The 17,697-nt window shown below is 38.3% G+C and overlaps 1 protein-coding gene across 1 annotated transcript in view; it reads left to right on the top strand.

Annotated features, from left to right (window-relative positions):
* Positions 1 to 16,787, top strand: part of CPQ (carboxypeptidase Q) — a 150,633-nt gene extending 133,846 nt beyond the window's left edge. The window contains exon 8 of the mRNA XM_015618259.3: positions 15,114 to 16,787. Within this exon, the coding sequence (XP_015473745.1) occupies positions 15,114 to 15,274 (161 nt within the window). The 3' untranslated portion in view covers positions 15,275 to 16,787. The remainder of the gene's footprint in view (positions 1 to 15,113) is intronic.
* Positions 16,788 to 17,697: the final 910 nt, after the last annotated feature.

Here is a 17,697-nt window from a genome sequence, read left to right on the forward strand (position 1 = left end):
GTTAAAGAGTTTCATGTAATTATGATGAAGTCTTTCCTTTGAGCCTTCATATAATGCAAATGCAATGCTCTTGTCCTTTCAGCTTGGCTTAAACTGGAAGGCAGTGTATGGCAGATGGGAAATGGGTAAGAGGGGAAAGCAAAGCAGCAAGGGTAGAGCTGTGGAACATCTTGGACTTTCAGCTTTCTAGGATAACTACTCTTAAACAAAAGCATCTTTTAGTTGATTTTCAGATTTAAGCTAGAGATAGGCAGGAAGTGTTAATGATACCAATTACTGTTACTGACTTCTTGTGCATTATTCCTGGTCTGTGCTTTAAAACTGCTAACTGAATCTGTGGCAGATATTGCAGCAGCAGCCCTTCATTTCCAAATTACAGAGACTCTGAAATAAGCTATATTTGAAACATATTTTAAAAAACAATAAAATAGAGTTGTTAACCAATTGTCTTTTCATTCATATTGCTGAGCAAAATTAAAGGCTGCTTTATGTGCTCCAGGTGTCACTGAAGGAAGTCTGTAGACAAATACTGCTGAAGGCTGGGAAGTTATGATTTTTATTGCACCCAGGCATCAATGGGTGCATTTTGAAGCCTGTCCCAGGCCCTTGCATCCACAGCAGCCACTGCAGAGAGGCACAGTCTTGTGGGCTGCTCTGTGTGCTCACACAGTCTGTGCTGGTTTCAAACAAGTCATAGTGCAGTCTCATTTTGTTGTCCCTGTTCAAAGGTTGCATGAATAGATGATCACTAATAACCAAAATGCCTCGTTTTGGCAAAGCCTTGTTTAGTTCTTGGGGTGGGTTTTTTCCCCATGCAGAAGGACTAGGGAGGTTCCTAGGATATTTGCACAGAACTGCCACTGCCAGCCTTGAAATTGGTATTGGTGCTCCAGCCACCATTACTCTTGAGCTTGAAAACATGAAAGATATCAGGTTGGAGAGAGCAGCTCTCACTCTCTTGCTGAGCTGCAGTGTCAGAATCACAGGCTGATCGTGTTAGGGCTTCGACATCCTGCCGCAGCAGCTTGTTTTTTTGTTTTGTTTTTCTGACTTCAACTAAGAAACAGATTTCATTGTGCAGCTAAAACTAATCAACAAGTTTTAAGCATCTTAATCTTGAAAACAGCCTGAATTATACACATCTTTGATTTTAAATCCTTGAGATATGCTAAATGGGAAACATTGAGAAAACTTAATTAGTCTGCCTGCTTCTTCCTATAGTTCCTAATTAGTATGGGTACTTTTCTTGTCCACCATCTCTGCTGGCTAGATTTTAGGGCAGATGTTCTTGTGCAGTCATCATTAAAAGCACATGCATTGGATGCTGTTGAAACCTCCAAGCGCTCTGCATTTATGTCTTTTATTTTAAGATGGTTGGGGGGAAGAAGGGATCATCACACAGTTAAAAATGTCATTTGCTTTCTGTATCTTTTCCATGCAGATTCTCTCTTTCAGAGAAATAGCTGCCAGGAAATTTGTTAAGGGTATGATGGTTTTGAGACATAATACTCTGTTTTTGAGAACATTATCTTGGATTAAAAACTTTTTCACTCAGTATACTCAATGACAATTTCACTATCCCACAACCCAAGTAACTTCAAGTGTCTAATCAGAGAGCAAGAGGGAAGGTGCCTGTGGTTCCTGGAGCCTGAGCTGGGAGAGTGATAAGAAACACTGTAATAATTTTGCAGGTATGAGAGCTCCTGCCTGCTGAGCCAGCTCTCCTGCATCTGTGGAAATGGGCAGGATCACTGCTTTGCCCATGGCTTGTGTCAGTCCTCCCCAGCCAGACCTCTTTTGGTTTCACCCTCCTCTGCGAGTTGTGGCTTGGCCCCAGCCCTCATTACATTACCTGGGCAAAAACATCTGTCCCACAGTTTTAGGTGTAGAGCATCATTTTTGCAGCAAAAAAAAATTTTTAAGTGTTGTAAATGATGTCCCCATCATGGATAGCATTATTCCTTGCCTTTTATTGGTTTTTTTTGTTTTTGGGGTTTTTTTTTTGATCATTCTATTTTTCTTTTTGATTTGCATTGTGCTTTAAATTCGTTGAGATAGGGAAAAGTGTGGTTGCTCTTCTACTGTTTCAAGGAATGAATGTTTGGCCACTCCATTTGTTAAAATAGATAGTAGTAAAGACACTCTGGGTGCCTCATCTAATTCCAAATAAGCCTTGGGGTCTCAATACACAGCACAATAATCTAGTTATTGAAGTAGTTATTGTCTTCTCTGCTACACCCTGTTTTTCCAAACCCAGAGCCACCTTTGGAGTCACAGCAGTGAACCCTGCTGCCAGTGGTGGGATGTAATGGCAGTCTGGCAGCCTGGAAACAGCTTGACTGTACTTACCTGGAGTGAGTTACTTATTTCAAATCTCACTTGTGTGTGTTTTTGACCCTGAAAGGAATATGTGACTGGGCAAATAGTCCCTTCTTCACTCAATGCATTCTAATTTCAGTGGCTGCATTTCCAAAAAGGTTGAGCTTTTTATTTGCCTTTTCTGATGAATCTGTGCTAGCTAAGGTTAGACTACCCAGGACTAATGAGACCTACCAGTTTTTCTTCTTTTGTGTCAGTTCTTGTAGGAGTGGGGAATGGAAACTATGCAACCAATAACCATGCACAATTATTTTGCAATGATGAGCCTTAAAGCAAGAAAAATAATCTTTTTTTTTTTTTTTTTTTTTTTACTATCAGATGCCTGTTAATTTTAAAGTGAGGATGAAAAAGTAAAGTGAGGATGTCAAAGTAAAATTAACAATGGCAAGAGTATAGAAATTTTTCATCTAGGTTATTTTTAGGTAAGATTTATAATCCCAGTTTGACTGAGTATTTCTTGAAGTCTTTTGAATATATAGCATGCCATTCTGTTTAGCAAGTGTGCATTTGGCTCCTGAAAGGTTTTTAATTATGTGTGGGTTGGTAGATATAGATGTATATATGTTAATATTTATTTTTATGTATCTGCTCTGTAAAAAGAGTCTTCAATTTAGGTATTTTAAAGGAACCAATAGTCTAATGGTATTCTGGTAATGAAAACTTACATTTGGGGAGCATGGCTTTCTCCTGTGGAAGACAAGCATAGCAATGCAGAGATAAAGTTTTTTTTCAAGGAATGTATTAAATTTTAGCTTCTCTCTATTAAAATAATTCTAATCATTTGATAAAAATCTTGCTCTGGGCTGCTAACAGTCATCATCACTGGGTCTTTTTCTCCCTTTGCATTAGTCTATAGGTGGTATTTGAATGTGACACCATAAACAACTTTTTACAAGAGTGTGCTTGTGCTTGATTTCTTTGACTAAATCCAAATTGAAATTACTTCCATTTATACAGCTGTAAACATTGCTTTAAGTTTCAGCATGGACACAGAAGGATGGTGGGTAGTATTTAAACTAAAAGAGGTGTATTTGCTTTTTATTTTGGTCACTGTTATCAAATTATCTGCATTTGTTGCATCATATGTAAAACGCTATGTCTTTTGGAGTTGCTTAGAAATCTCTGTAAAAGTATATAATTTTAAATGGGCCCTTGCAGATATTTATTAACAAATGGTGAAAAATGTATATTGGTCCTTGATTTCTGCAAAATTATGATTGTCATGGAGATAATCAGATTGATTCTGGAGCAGGATTTTCTAAGCTGTTCTCAACAGCTTGGCACTCATGGCAGCTGGACTCACTAGTGCCTTGTTCTATTTCTGTACACTTTCACTCAGTCTTTGCTTCCCATGTTTTAAATGAGGCCTTCAACCATATAGGTTTAATTTGAACAAAACCAAAGTAAACTTCAAAACTTTCAACCTTATAAAAAAACAGCGTAGTAAAAGATAGGCTGCAGTAAGCCTATGTTTAAGGCAAATGCTATTTACACTTACTGATGTGACTGAGGACTTTTCAGTGAAAGCTGAGGTTAAACTTTCAACTTAAAATTAATTGTCAGCTTCTCTTAGTGTTCTTCCTAAGCTTATGTGCTTTTTTTTTTTTTTTTTTGTGCTTAATATATTAGCATTTTGACAAGTGCATTTGCACTCTCACAAAATAGCTATCACAGAAACTCAACTTTATAGGCTGGAAAAGTCATGCTATTTAGGGACATTGCTTTATTTATTTTATCTTCTTCTAGGATTAGTTCTGCTCTGTGGATTAGCCAGAGCCCACATACAAGTAGTGATGCACTGCAGAGTCAGATCAGGTGTGAGGAATTTCTCTACTTCCTTACTTTAAAGGACAGAAATTCTTTAATTTCCCCCTTTCTTTTCCTAATAAAGCCCCATGTAATTTCATGGAACATTAAAACAGAGATTCTGAGATTGTGAATAACAATGTTGCAGCAGGTGTCTTCACTCTACCTTAATTATTTTTATCTTTCTTTTCTTTTAAGTGTATTGTTACTTTGTAGTTTTGCTGACAAAAATATGCAATCTGTTGCTTAAAATATTAAATGAATATTAATTCCTGTTACTTTGTGCTCATCACCCATTGGGTAACATGCTTTTAGACTAGAGCAGAAAGGTTTTGTGGTTCTCTGAACCCTAATCCCAATGGTGGCTTGCAGGTGAGGTGTCCTGCACTGCGGGTGGGCCAGCTGAGAAAGGTATGAAGGGAGCAGTGTTGGTGCAGTGCTCTGCTCCATTTCACTTGCCTTTTGCAACCCCAGAAAGTGCCCCTGGACCTGTAGGTTTTGTGGCTCTCTGAAGCCCAACCCCAAAGACTGAAGACTCCTGCATTTGTGTAGTCCTGAACCTTGCAATAAGCTTTGAATTTTGTTTCAAGAACTTCTCAGCATTTCTGTAACCAGTGAACTAGCTAAATATACACTGGTTTGGAGATCAAATGAAAAAGATATTCCATCACCAGTATCTGGAGCATCTAACGTGTTATGAAGTAACTTACTGGTTTAAAACTCAAGTATGCATTACTCAAGTAACCACAGATATTTTGAAGGATATTTTATTGTTGCAGGCATAGTATATTCTTCCAGCTTTCTCTTATGGTTCTATGTCTAAAATCCACCATGAACTTGAAGAGTTTGATAGTCTCAGTGAGGTGCAAAAAATAGAGACAGTAAATGTTGGAGTCTGAGATACAGAGTGTATGCCCTTGTCTCTGATGCCTCTGAGATCCAAGAGAACACTGCATTTCATACAAAATGAAATGTTTTCATGGTGTTACATGAAAACAACCATTAAAGTTAGATAGAAAAGGTAAAAGTGTGAGTGTGTAGATTAGAAAGTTTTCTTAGGTCACTAGGTGAAAAAGTTAGTTTAGAGTTTAAACTAGTTTAGAGAGCAGAAGGCAAGATGGAGGATTTAGAGTGTTGTCTCTTTTCATTCTTATTTCTTCTTCATATTCTTTTTCTAGAGGTTTTTGGGTAGTAGTAGGTGATTGGATAGAAAATGCCACAACGCAGTACACAGGTGTTGGGTCATTGGGTCATTAAGAAAAATAATATACGTGTCTATTGTTAATTGGACAAGAATGAGTATAAAGATAAAAGAACTGCGTAGTTCAGGGCCATTTTGTGCCTTCAGAACCAAAATGAGCCAGGTTGTAGTGAATTAAACTTGTGCAGAAAGTCTAGAAAGACCTACAAGTTTTGTGATATCCTTATAAACATGAGAAACAAGATTCTAACTAGCTCTGGAGTTTTCTTCTGACCCAGAGAACTGAGATAAGCAGGGCTCCCCGTGAAGGAGTATTCTGAAGGAGCTCAGCTCAGAGAAGCTGAGAAATCCAGGAGTGAGGAGAAGTGCAGAAGAAGCACAGCAGAATCAAAAACGAGAAAAAACAAATTTAAAAAGTTGCAAGTAAAACCATTGTTCACCCTGTGGGTATGGTTGAATAAATGCAGTTTTGGTTTCTGTGATATAAAATATAACAGACTTACTATGCTTAGGATGTGTTTTACTTAAATTAGGTGACTGGTTTGGTGGTTTGGTATTTTTTTTTCATAGCTTGTTATGAAATGCTCGTTAACTGGCTCTTCCCACCACCATCTGGGCAGGAGGGAGCTCTGCTTGGTTGGGTCCTATGAACATTGGAATTTATAGTACTGGACTACTTGGTGGGAAGGCTCCAACAGGAACTTTGTGATTAAACATCCAGCTGTAATTGTATCAAGGAGGGAAGGCTAGAGCAAATGAGAACCTGTGCATTTCCTCTCTGTCTCCAGCATCCTCTGGAAAAGCAGACCTAAAGGCTTGCTTTAAACTGGTTTGTGAGTTTGGTTTGGGAAATAGCTCAATTTCTTGTAAAATGCAAGGAAGCTTCTTGAATGGATTGAAACTGCAAACGAATGCAGAGAGTTACTGGAAATGGAAATGCTACTCAAAATCTTGACAAATGGGTCATTTTCATGGTGCTCTCTCCCCATGTGTGACTTTTAAACAGTCTAGGAGGTGTCTCTTTCCACAGCTGTTCTGGGGTGATTTTGGAAGTTGCTCCAGGATGGAGCAAGGGTCTAGCCCTGGGTGTTAGCAGGAGGCTCTTTGGCTAGCAGAGAACGTTGAACAAAGCACTGCAATAGTTTGGGTTTCTAAGCAACCTTATAATGTCAGCTTCATGGTGCACTTACATAGAGACTATAGAAACAGAAATGCATTTGGTCAGGAAAGATGGCTCAAATGGGTCCCAGTATCACTTGACCCTTGTGTGTGACATTTAAAGCTTAATAGCATTAAAATAAATTGCATGCTCAATATTTAACTGCTTTACTGAGCTGAGACATAAACAAACACATGAAAAAGAATTCTAAATTAGAGAAACTGCTGATTTTGCAATGACTTTCATTCCACTTGCAGTGTTTAATAGAGAATGCAAAATGTAAGGGATTTATAAATCCAACAATCACTTTTACAACTATCAACTTTTTTAAGTGTTCTCTGCATAACATATGTATGCATATACATAACTTTAAAGAAATCACAAATTAAATAAATTATATTAAAACATACACAATATATACAAACATAAACAGACATATAATGCAGGTACATAATCCTTCTAAATTTATATGCTTTAAGTAGGGAATCCCCTAAATAGGGATCTGTTTTAGTGAGCCAGAGTGGTCACAGAGCCAAAACACAAAATACAAAATTAATTCAAGAGTCCGTGTTGCTTTGGAAGGAGGAAGTCATGCCTCATCAATCTAACAAGGGATTTCAGAAGAGTTTGTAACCATTTCTGTAGCTGGATCTGGTCAGTAAAGTAGAGTCTTCAAAAGCCCCTGGATCAAAGACAACAGAGGAAGAAGGTAAGGTGAGAGGTATTTTCCCCTTTCATGGTAAATACCTGATCTTAAATAGGTAGAAATAAATTGTCAATATTCTTAATGGAGTATTAGGCTGCCCAGTCACTTTTTTTTTGGCACTTTGGATGTTCAGAAAACTCCATGTTAGCTGCAAAGGGAGTGAACAGCAAGAATAGCAAGTTGGCAACATTTGCTTCAAATATTTGATCTTAAATATCAAATCTGACTGTGAAAATGTGATGGTAATCTTATAGTAGAAAATGTCTGAGAAATACAGCAACTAGTGACATTTTTGTCAATAAATGTATGGGAGCTATGGATACAGAGCAACAGGATCCATGCTATCTTCAAGAAGAATGATCTGGGAATCACTGTGAATAATTGACTGAAATTGTCAAGTCAATACCCAGGGAAGGCTAAAAACACAGTGTATCATGCAGCTGAGGAAGGAAGGAAGACAGAAAAAGCAGAAAGCATCCGTAGGAGATGTGTTGTGGTGTGCTGCAGTCACATCACGATTCCATTTATGTGCTGGTGTTTGTAGGCAGTATTGGGCTTCTCATCTCAGGAATGGTGAAACACAATTAGAAAAGGGAGAAGAAGAGTCACCAGAAGCCTGCATCCTCAGAGATACTGAATAGTTTCTGCAAGAGGAGGATTATTCAGCTTGGGAAAAAGCTGCTGAGTTAGGTGTGATTAAACTGTATTAAGACACCAGTGGTATGAAGCTGAATGGAGAAATGGAGGGTGCTGTTCCTAAAGCTCACGAAGTGAGAACTGTACTGAGCCCACACGAAATGCTCAGGCACACCATGCACTGCCACATGGAGCTGTGGGCAGAAGTGTAAAAAGGTTCAAAAATTGGTGATGAGTGGGCCTAGGAAGGATCTCTCCATCCCAGAGAGTGAACCTGCAAGTGGGTCGTGTTTAGGCAGCACCAGCTAGGGAGACTTTCCCTTTTCTCTTTTTTATTAAAAAAAAGAACTTTGACAATTTAAGACAGAGGTCAGATGAATGGAGGAAGAACTTCCAGTGCTTTTTACTGTTGAAGATTTATCTGGGGTTTTGTGGGTTTTTTTCCCAGTCAAGGGCTTTTTAGGGTATTACTTTAGTGTCTAGTCAACCTGTGCTCTATGAAGTAGAACAGCTTCTTTCCCTGGCACCTCATTTCACAGCATTTCATGCAAGTTTATGTTGGATCCCCTGCTGTCACTGGTCCTCTCATGCAATAAGTGAAAGGTTAATGCATTGCAAAAGTAACTGTGATAATCCTGAGCTGTAATTTAGTCCAGTTAGCGTATCCACAGGATTAATTTTGAAATGCATTACGCAAAACAAGAAGTAATGCAAACTTCATATTGTCTCCCTTACACCATAGTCTCATTTAATTAGTCACTGAAACAACCACCTGAAAGCTTTCCCTCTGTCTTTCTGTTTGAATCATGAATTTTAAAGACTTTTGAGAGAGTGACTCAGGAGGTGAAACAGCAGGGCTTCTGATGTTATTTATAAGCTCCGTACTGGAAACTATTTCAGTGTTGGAGGCCATGAAACTCAAGCAACTTAGCCTGTAATTTCATCATTTGAGACTAAGTGACAGGAAAACTAATGCTGTCAGTGCCCCACTAAACAGCATTAGCATTCCCCATTGACTCTGCTTATTGAAAAATGGATAATGAAATAATTGGCATTAAAGCCAGCTGTCAGCTACAGGTTATATCACAAAAGAAGAGGTTAATATGAGCACCAAAATACGTGCCTGCAATAATTGGGTTTCCATTATAGCAGTAGTACTGCAGACTGAGGTTAGGCAGGGGCAGAACACAAAACATCTGTACAACACCTAGAACAAGTATTCAAGCACTCTACAGGGCTTGCAGCGAAAGAGATGATGAGACACTGGCAGAACGTTCCAGCCAGCCCGTCCTAAACACAGCTACCACTGCAGATTTACTCCCTGAGCACTTGAGATTTGTGACTTTGCTGGGTTTTAGAAAGGCACAAAATGAAAATGAAAGTAAAAATAAAAATAAAAATTGTGTTCCTGTTCCTATCTTTCATCCATTTTTCTTTTTGTGCATTTTTGGCACATATACTTTGAAGTACAAGGCATGTGTCTTCCTAATTCTACCCTGAAGTTCTGACCTTTCAAAATGTGTTGGGCAGAAATGCTCCAGCTATGAGAAGGGAGAGGCTATTAGAGGCTATTAATTCTATTACTGCGTGTGAGGAATAGAATGCTCTTAACTTCTGTGTTTATTCTTTCCTGGTTTTTAACTACACATTTAAATACCGATTTTTAACTACATAGGAGATTGTGATATGTCCTTTTGCCCTTTTTTTCATTATTTTTAAGTACTTGATGTAAAAGAAAAAGACATGTATATTTCATCAGGATTTGCTTTATTTTTATGGCATTATAGATTTTTAGTACACTCCTGAACATGGTCATTGGCATGAAAAAAATCTGAGATTAGAATAAACTTGAAAATGAAGTAAAATTAAAAATAAAAAATCCTGTTTCTTAAAGAAGAAGCAGGGAACAAAGGCAATATTTAATAGATAGGAAAAAAGGAATCTGTCTTTTATAGCCAGGGAAATCACTGCAGAAATAAAAATAAGGTTTCAGATCAGGCATCTGATGTCTTGACATCTTACTACGAGCAATGCCTTTGATAGCACGTAGGTTTGTCTTGATACAAAGGTGAAGCTCAAACAGGTACTTGGAAGATGTAAGCAAAGCATGTGTTACAAGCTCTTTCTATTTGTAAACTTCTGGAAACATTGAGAAAATTATGCCTTGTTAAGGAAGGCATTTCCAGCTTTGCTGTTAGGAGGTAGTACAGCTTACTCAACACGACACTGGCCTCAGCTCAGCTGTCTGGCATCTATTCCTTTCTCAGCTGCTGTGAGAAAATGAATGTGTCGTTTCATCTCTGCATGACCCTTTCATCCTTCAGGCCCTCTTGTTTGTTTAGAGTGTATGTTCTTCTGAGCTGGAGTCTTTTCTCTTTGGAGAGGTGTATATATATTGTGTAAAATAATAGAGTGGCAATTCTGTCAAGTCCTCTAGGGACTACTATAAAATGAAACCTGAAAAAGTTACACAGTTTTTTATAAATCATTGGCATATTAACTTCACTGTATAAGGCAATATAGATGCAGAGGTCAGTATCCCAGAGATTTAGCTGTAATATTGAAGACTCAGGACAACAAAAAGAGGCTATGGAAACAGTGGGGATTTTCCCATCGTATCTGAAAGATTCATGGCATAGCTGTGAGGTTTACTTGAAAGCAAAGACAACTGGGAAGCTATTGATAGGACTCTGTAGCAAACATGTATTGACTCCACAACTCATATTTCACTTCCTTTGTCAATTGAATGCTGTTTGGGGTATAAAAAGAAAAGAAAGAAAATAGGGAGGAGTGTAATGCAAGGTGTTTTAAGATGTAAAATTACTCTGAGGTTACTGCTTGCTTTCCCCCTTGAAGTTATTTGTGTTTTATGAAAACTGCCTCTGTCATCATTCTGATAATTATTATCTGCTTTTCCAGTCATTGTTTGCACAAATGAAAATATTTTGAGTGCTTAAATATCTGGCAATAAAGTTTAATTCTAGTTATGACTTATGACAGCAGTGCTTATGAAGGCAGTGCCTGACAGAGAGTGACAAGAAGAAGTGGTAATCACTGACATGCCCATCATTTGTTTTGTGGTTCAAGCATCCTTTTACCTCAATAGTAGCATCTCATCTTAAGCTGGCAATACGACCTTTGTCAGTTTATTAATGTGTGAAGAACTGGTGTTTGATACGAGCACAAAGTAAGGCAAGTCAATATCCTTATTGTCAGCTAGTGAGTATTTGCATTGGGCATTTCATGCTGAGATCAGAAGCTAGAAGGGATGGACTGTTTTTCAAAGTTTCTCAGTGTGTGTGTATTTTCATCTAGACACTCTTATGTAGCTGATTACTAAAAATACATGGTCATTCTGAACTGCCAAAGCAGCTGCTTTTACCTGCCTTATGCAGTGCATCAAACCAAGTATGGCATGGCAGCTGGTCATGCAGAGAATCATCAAGTGAGTTCAAGACAGGAATGAACTTGAATTGAAGAATTTTTTTTTTATGTTGTGTTAATTCTAAGAGATGTCTGAAAGACCCAAGGCACCATGGATTGGAGTGCCACAGAATGGCTGAGTTTGGCAGGCACCCCTTGAGCTTGCCTAGTCCAAGCCCCCGGCTTAAACAGTCAGCTGCAGCAGCTCGCTGAGGACCATTTTCTGCCAGGATTTGAATATCCTAAAGGATGGAGGCTCTGCAGCCTCTCTGTCCTGGTGTTTGACCCTGGGGGATCACCAGTGTGGCACTAGATAGCTGCTGATGCAGTAACATGCATTAAATTAGGTGCAACATGCACTAAACTATGCTAAAGAGGATTTTCTGTCACCTTGTAATGGTACTATGAATTATGTTTGTATTACTTTATTGAAGTTTTAAATTATTCATTTTCTCCAGTTTTTAATTTCCAGTATTTTTGATGCATTCAAGTAATATGTATGGCATTCTTTGGCAGCAGTTTTTAACAGTCTCTGTTTTCATGCCACAGCATCTATTATATCCAGCTAGAAGCACTTTCTCACTGATTTCTTTTTTGGTCAACAGCATTCCTCATGTAACTTGCACCACTGGAAAAGCAGGGAGACTGAAAAAGGACAATTAAAGAGGGTTGTTTGGCAAACATCCCTTTCTTTTTTCTCTTTATGGATGCTCTGCAAACACAGGAAGAAAAGCTCAAAGTGCATGATTTGTGACAGGGTACCACGTAGCCCAACTCTTGGTTTTCTGTTCAAGTGTTGGTTCCATCAGGAAATTGGAATTAGATATGTGTTACATTCCTACATAACACTGCCCAGCTAAAGGTTTTTGAGTATTTAATTAAAGCTTACAGACTCTTTCAAGGCTGTAGGCTGTTCCCTTTCTAGGTGGCTAGCATGAACATGGGTGAAAACTTTATAGGTCTGTGAGCCAAGGCTCCTCATCTGTTTTACTTGACTCTTAGCTTGGTAAAAATAAGCCCCCATTTGTTATTGACTTCTTCCTGAGACAAATGTTACATAGCAACAACAATGAAAAATTATGCTCACAGCATTGCTTCTTCTGGTAGGTTTTTAGAAAGGAGGCTGTAGGTCCCCATGGACTTTATTGAAGTAACCCAACATGACTGCAGTCTCCAGGGGCCTGCAGAACTTCCCTCTTCATGGCCATCTGCAAGGGCTGCTCTCAGCCCTGGATGCATTTACTAGTGAAAGTGCAGCCTGGCCACCTCTGGCAGCAGAAACATCTGCAGGCAGCTGACATCAGCATGGAGGAGTCTCAAGTTTGAAACAAGAGACTTCCTTGCAATAAAAATTGGTTGCAGTCATATCTGTGCCCCAGAGTGCTTCATGTCCAGAGGTTTGTGTGAGGCCCTCAGCTGTCAACTCTTCTTGTGCTCAAAGCCAAGAACATGGATTTTCACTTTTGTTTCTGATTACACAGGATAAAACTGCTTTCTTAGGGTCTTTTCCTTAGTCCCTCGAGATATTTGCATGTCACTGGCTACAATGCTAGCTCACAACATTGCAGAGACAGCATGGCCAGTTTGAGAACTTTTTGATCTTCTTGCACAGTAATTGCTTGATGTCAAAGTTGATAATTTTCTGACATCAATTTAGAGAAAAAAAAGTCTTTTCCAGTGTTTCAGGAGTTAAACATGACAAAGCAAAGGGTATTTGGTTTTGTTCCATTCACAGGAATAAAGTGCTTCTCTGTAAATCCATAATTACTCTGATTAGTGAAATTTCTATGACAAAATCTGTGCAATTTTTGTCTTGAGTCTTACAGAAGTGTTCAAAAACAGTAATGGGGTTGCCTCAACAGCTTAACTTGTTATATGTCTGTAGTGCAAAAGTTCATCAGTTAAAGAATTTATCACTGTTCAATCCTTTTATGATTGCATATATTTAAAAGGATTCAGAAAAAAATTTTAAAAGTCACCATGACTTGACATAAATTTAATGCTAAAATTATTAGAACATAATTCATCACCTGTAACCTACCCAGTGACTTCTGTGGGATTGCAACACTTCAAGTGAGGAGCAAACAGGTCATTTAAGAACAAGAAGAGCCTCTTAAAATCAGTCATAATACTGTATAACCTTGTGCTGTAGCATTTGGACTTTCAGCTTATAATCTCTCTTATGAAGGGATCTTCACTTTGGGTGGAATTAAAATGCATTAACTTTCTATTCCATCTCTCTAAAACAGCAGTGAACTGAGCCATCCAAGTCAGTCCCCATTACAGCAAGAGAAACATGCCTGTTACCCACAGGGAGAGCTGGACTCTGTTCTGAATGATTGTTTGAGTGATCAAAAGATATGTAATATAGGAATGTACAGTTATGCTGTGGGAAATTTTGCTTTCATTCTCTTCAAAGGCTTCAGGCATCTCAGAAAACCAAGAAAAATCATAACAGTAAGTCTTATGAGCACACATGAGTTTATCAAAGCCCTCATCATCTGATACTGATTTCCACTGCATGTAAATAAATAATATGAATAATTTATATACTTCTTCTTTATAGTCAAACAATTCTGGGTTTTTTTTCCTTCTTGGCATGGCAGGAGTATCCTCAGTCTGTGTTTCTGCCTGCAGCCCATAGCTCTTACTTGTGAATTGACAGCAGTTCTCTGAGTTTGTAGACCAAGAAAGGAGTGGGTCCTTCATTGGGAGCTGTGCAGCTCCTAGCCCTGGTCAGTGAGCAGGACAAGGGAATCAATGCAAAGGAATTGCATTCAAGCAGTGAATGAGTGTGGTGGGGGAAAATTTCAAATTTACTTATTTTCAAAATTTGCTGTGGAATTTTGTTAATGGTGGAATGGTTGTTGACATTACAACAAAACTGATGAAGGGTAGTAAAAATGGAGGAGAGACAGAGGTAATGAATTGGGAAAAAAGGAAATTCGAGGGAGGAAGTTCAAGGGAAATGGGGGGGGGTTAGAGAGGGTCAGTGGGCACTGGAGCAGAGAATAACCAGGGTAATAATCCTCTGCCTGCATCTCTGATGCAGCTCCTAGTTGTGTAGCATCTTCTCCAGTTCCTCTTGGCTTTGGTCTGCCTTGAGTGAAACCTTGCAAGCATTATTTGTGCTCCCTGAGCCCGGCTGTCTCAGGGAAAAGTAGTCCTTTCCCTGCCCATGTGGTCCCAGGGGGAATCAGTTGTTGCTGAAAGGGAAGAATTGTGATTTCACTCAACTTGCTTCTGCCCCAGCTGATGAGGACTCCTGACTGCGAGAGGAATGTAGTCCTGGGCTACCTGGGTTACCCCAGATTATCTGGAAACTTGTTCTGAAACACCACATCCTGGTGATGTACAGGGGCTCAAAAGCAGAAGTAAATTCCAAAGTTCCCCAACACAAATAAAAACAAGAAAAGGATTAATAAATCAATTGTAACTCATCAGTGGAGAACAGAGGAAGCTGCTGCTGTGGAGTTACTGTAGGGATTTTCCTGCTTGAAATCTGTTAGTTTCAGAAGAAAATGGATGCATACTGTTGCTGAGGAAACGAGTTTCCCAGGAGAAGGTTGTCTTTTACCCAGTGTGAATTTTTGCTGCCTCATGCTCACATGAGTCAATTAACCTAAACCCTAGAAACTGCACATGACACAGCTCTGTACAGTTATTTTACTTCAAATATATTATGAATTTTATACAGTTGCACGTGGCTTTAATCATAAAGAGCCCAGGAACAGATTCAAGTTTATATTCCTCTTTAAATATTTGTATTCCTATAATGGAACTTTGCCCATTTTTCTCTGTAGGTGCCAGCTTGCAGGATGACATCAATAAATACTTCTGGTTTCATCATTCTCAAGGGGACACAATGACAGTTCAGGATCCAAACCAGATGAATCTCTGTGCTGCTGTTTGGACTGTTGTCTCCTATGTAATTGCTGACATGGAGGATATGTTGCCAAGGTAATAAAACAGCAAGAAAGAAGATCTTTGTTCTTCAGTAAAGATTGTAAGTCCACTAATGCATGTGGACTATGGCTCCAGTAAATTCTGCTACCCTTGAATTTCTGCTTTATTATTATATCTGTTTTCCTCAAAACACACTCTCTTTTATGCATTCCTGCTTCTTTTTGCTGTTTTGATCTTTTCCATTTGTGGTTTTATCTTAAATGTATTCCTTTTAGTACTTTTTAAATTTCAGATGAAGATATGATACCTCTTTGACTATGATATAATAACCATTTTTATGCACAGTGATCTTCTGCAGCAGGAAAAATATACCAAATAAATTTTTTGCAACAGAATAATTAGTCTATTGATTTAGTGTACACATTTACTGGTTTTGTTTCTGTCTCTCATTCTATGCATTGAAATAATGTTCTAGTAACCGAACAGCCTCTTCTTTTCACTGTTTTAAAGTAAAACTGCAGTTTCTAGAAGTTTTCAGGTTATAGGACAAATTAATCTTGTCTTTTATAATGATAATATATGGTAGAATGGTCAAATAATAGTCAAAATGCTAAAATAGCATAATAGTTTCATTCAGGTCCATTTCTAGATCTTAGGAGAGGTTCACCTAAGACTCAAATAAACCAGGATGCAGAGGACAGAGAGCCAACAGAGGACTCCCAGCTGTCCTGTGTTTTTTGGGCACTTCCTCATGGAAAGCCATGTGTGTCTTTTTCTTTCTCATGGAGGGCTCACCGTAGTGACAGGCAGAGAATTTTGTGTGGCAGTTTTTCCATGAGATGCCATGTTTCAGAAACAGCACATAGCTGTGATCTGTGACCTTCAGTTCTTGCCAGCTGATATCCAAACAAAGTGTAAGAGCAGATTTTAATCCTGAAGCCATTCCTAGCTGCCCCTCACTTGCAGGGATGGTCTCCCCTGCTGAAGCTGGGCTAGAGGATGCTGGTACAAATTTACTTTGAGGAGAGATTAACCTGGGAATTTGATTGTTTTATGCTTTGTTGTTTTGGGGGTTAGGGTTTTTTCTTGCTTACTGAGATTATGAATATTCAGATGAGTTTCAGGCATGTCTGTAGAGAAGGTGTAACTGGTCTTGAGGAATATTTTAAGGTATATGATTTCTGCTCATTTCCTCATGATGTGTTCCTTGTTTGTGATTTCAAATTTTACAGCAAGCAAACTTATTGATGTGAATAACTGCTGCAATATAATCCACACCAAACAACTAATGTTATGAACATGGAGTATTAAACCAAATAGCAGCTTCTAGTGCTGTTAATCAGTTCTGCTGTTGAGCAATAGCTGAATAATGAGCAATTAATTTTTATAGAATTCATAATTATGGTATCTGTTTACTGTGATAATAGCTGTTTTCCATCAAATTTATTAACTATTTCAACATTCCCTCCAAATCACTTCAAGAGCATAAAAGCTGCCTGGAGTTACTCTGCTTTATCTTTTTAAAGAAATAATATTGAAATAAAGTTATCAAATATTTCCTCTGCTTTCAAGGCATGATGTCTATGTTTCTTTTTGCTTGACAAGAGCATAGTCAGTGGTGCTCACCACTGACAGATTCTCAGCTGTCTCCAAATCCAGCTTTTTGTCCTTTATACAGTGTGACTGTTTCCTGAATTGTTGTTCCATATTGTTTTCCCTCAGGGTATGAGGCTATACATCAGAAATTCAGAAGGATATACTGTGAAGTTACCTATATTGTTGCAAATCTTAACCTATACTCTTGAAAATGGTGTTTATTTGTGTTTTTCTCCATTGCCTCAAGTCAAATAGAAAATCTCTGCAGTCAAGAATACTCCTCTGCAGGGGAGAATAATACTACAAGTGTGCACATGGCACCACAGCACATGTCAAGATGTGCTTGTCAGCTCCTAAGTAAGTAAATTAACCATTCCCAGGCCAAAAGCAGCACAATTATGTAAGATAGACTGTAAAAATTAAGACCATGATGACCCTGAAGAAAATGTCAGCTTCATGTCAGCTTCAGATACACAGCTCTAGAGATAAGCATTGGTTTTGGAAAAAATGTTCAAAAATCAAATCACCATGTTATTTTTATATAAATAATGAAAATTTAAACGTTTGATTTCTGAAATTGAAAAACAAAAGTTTTTTTTTTTACTTGTAAAACCTGATTTCATTAAAAAGAAGACATTTTCTGTGATTCACCTTTTTTTTTTGTTATGATGTGTATTAGTTCTCAGACCTAAAAGGTCATCTGTCCATAATCCATTTTATCTCCTGATAATCTGCCTGTTCAGATGCACCTCTCTCAAAAATTTCCATAAACGAGGAGATGCTAATAAAATTATTTTCTTTCCCAGTGGGATTTTGTACCATCTGTGCAATAGCTTTTCTTTACCACTGCTCAGTGTAGCAATTATGCTCTTCCAATTAGTGGCT

The sequence above is a fragment of the Parus major genome, chromosome 2, assembly GCF_001522545.3.
Source record: "Parus major isolate Abel chromosome 2, Parus_major1.1, whole genome shotgun sequence".
Taxonomy (NCBI): domain Eukaryota; kingdom Metazoa; phylum Chordata; class Aves; order Passeriformes; family Paridae; genus Parus; species Parus major.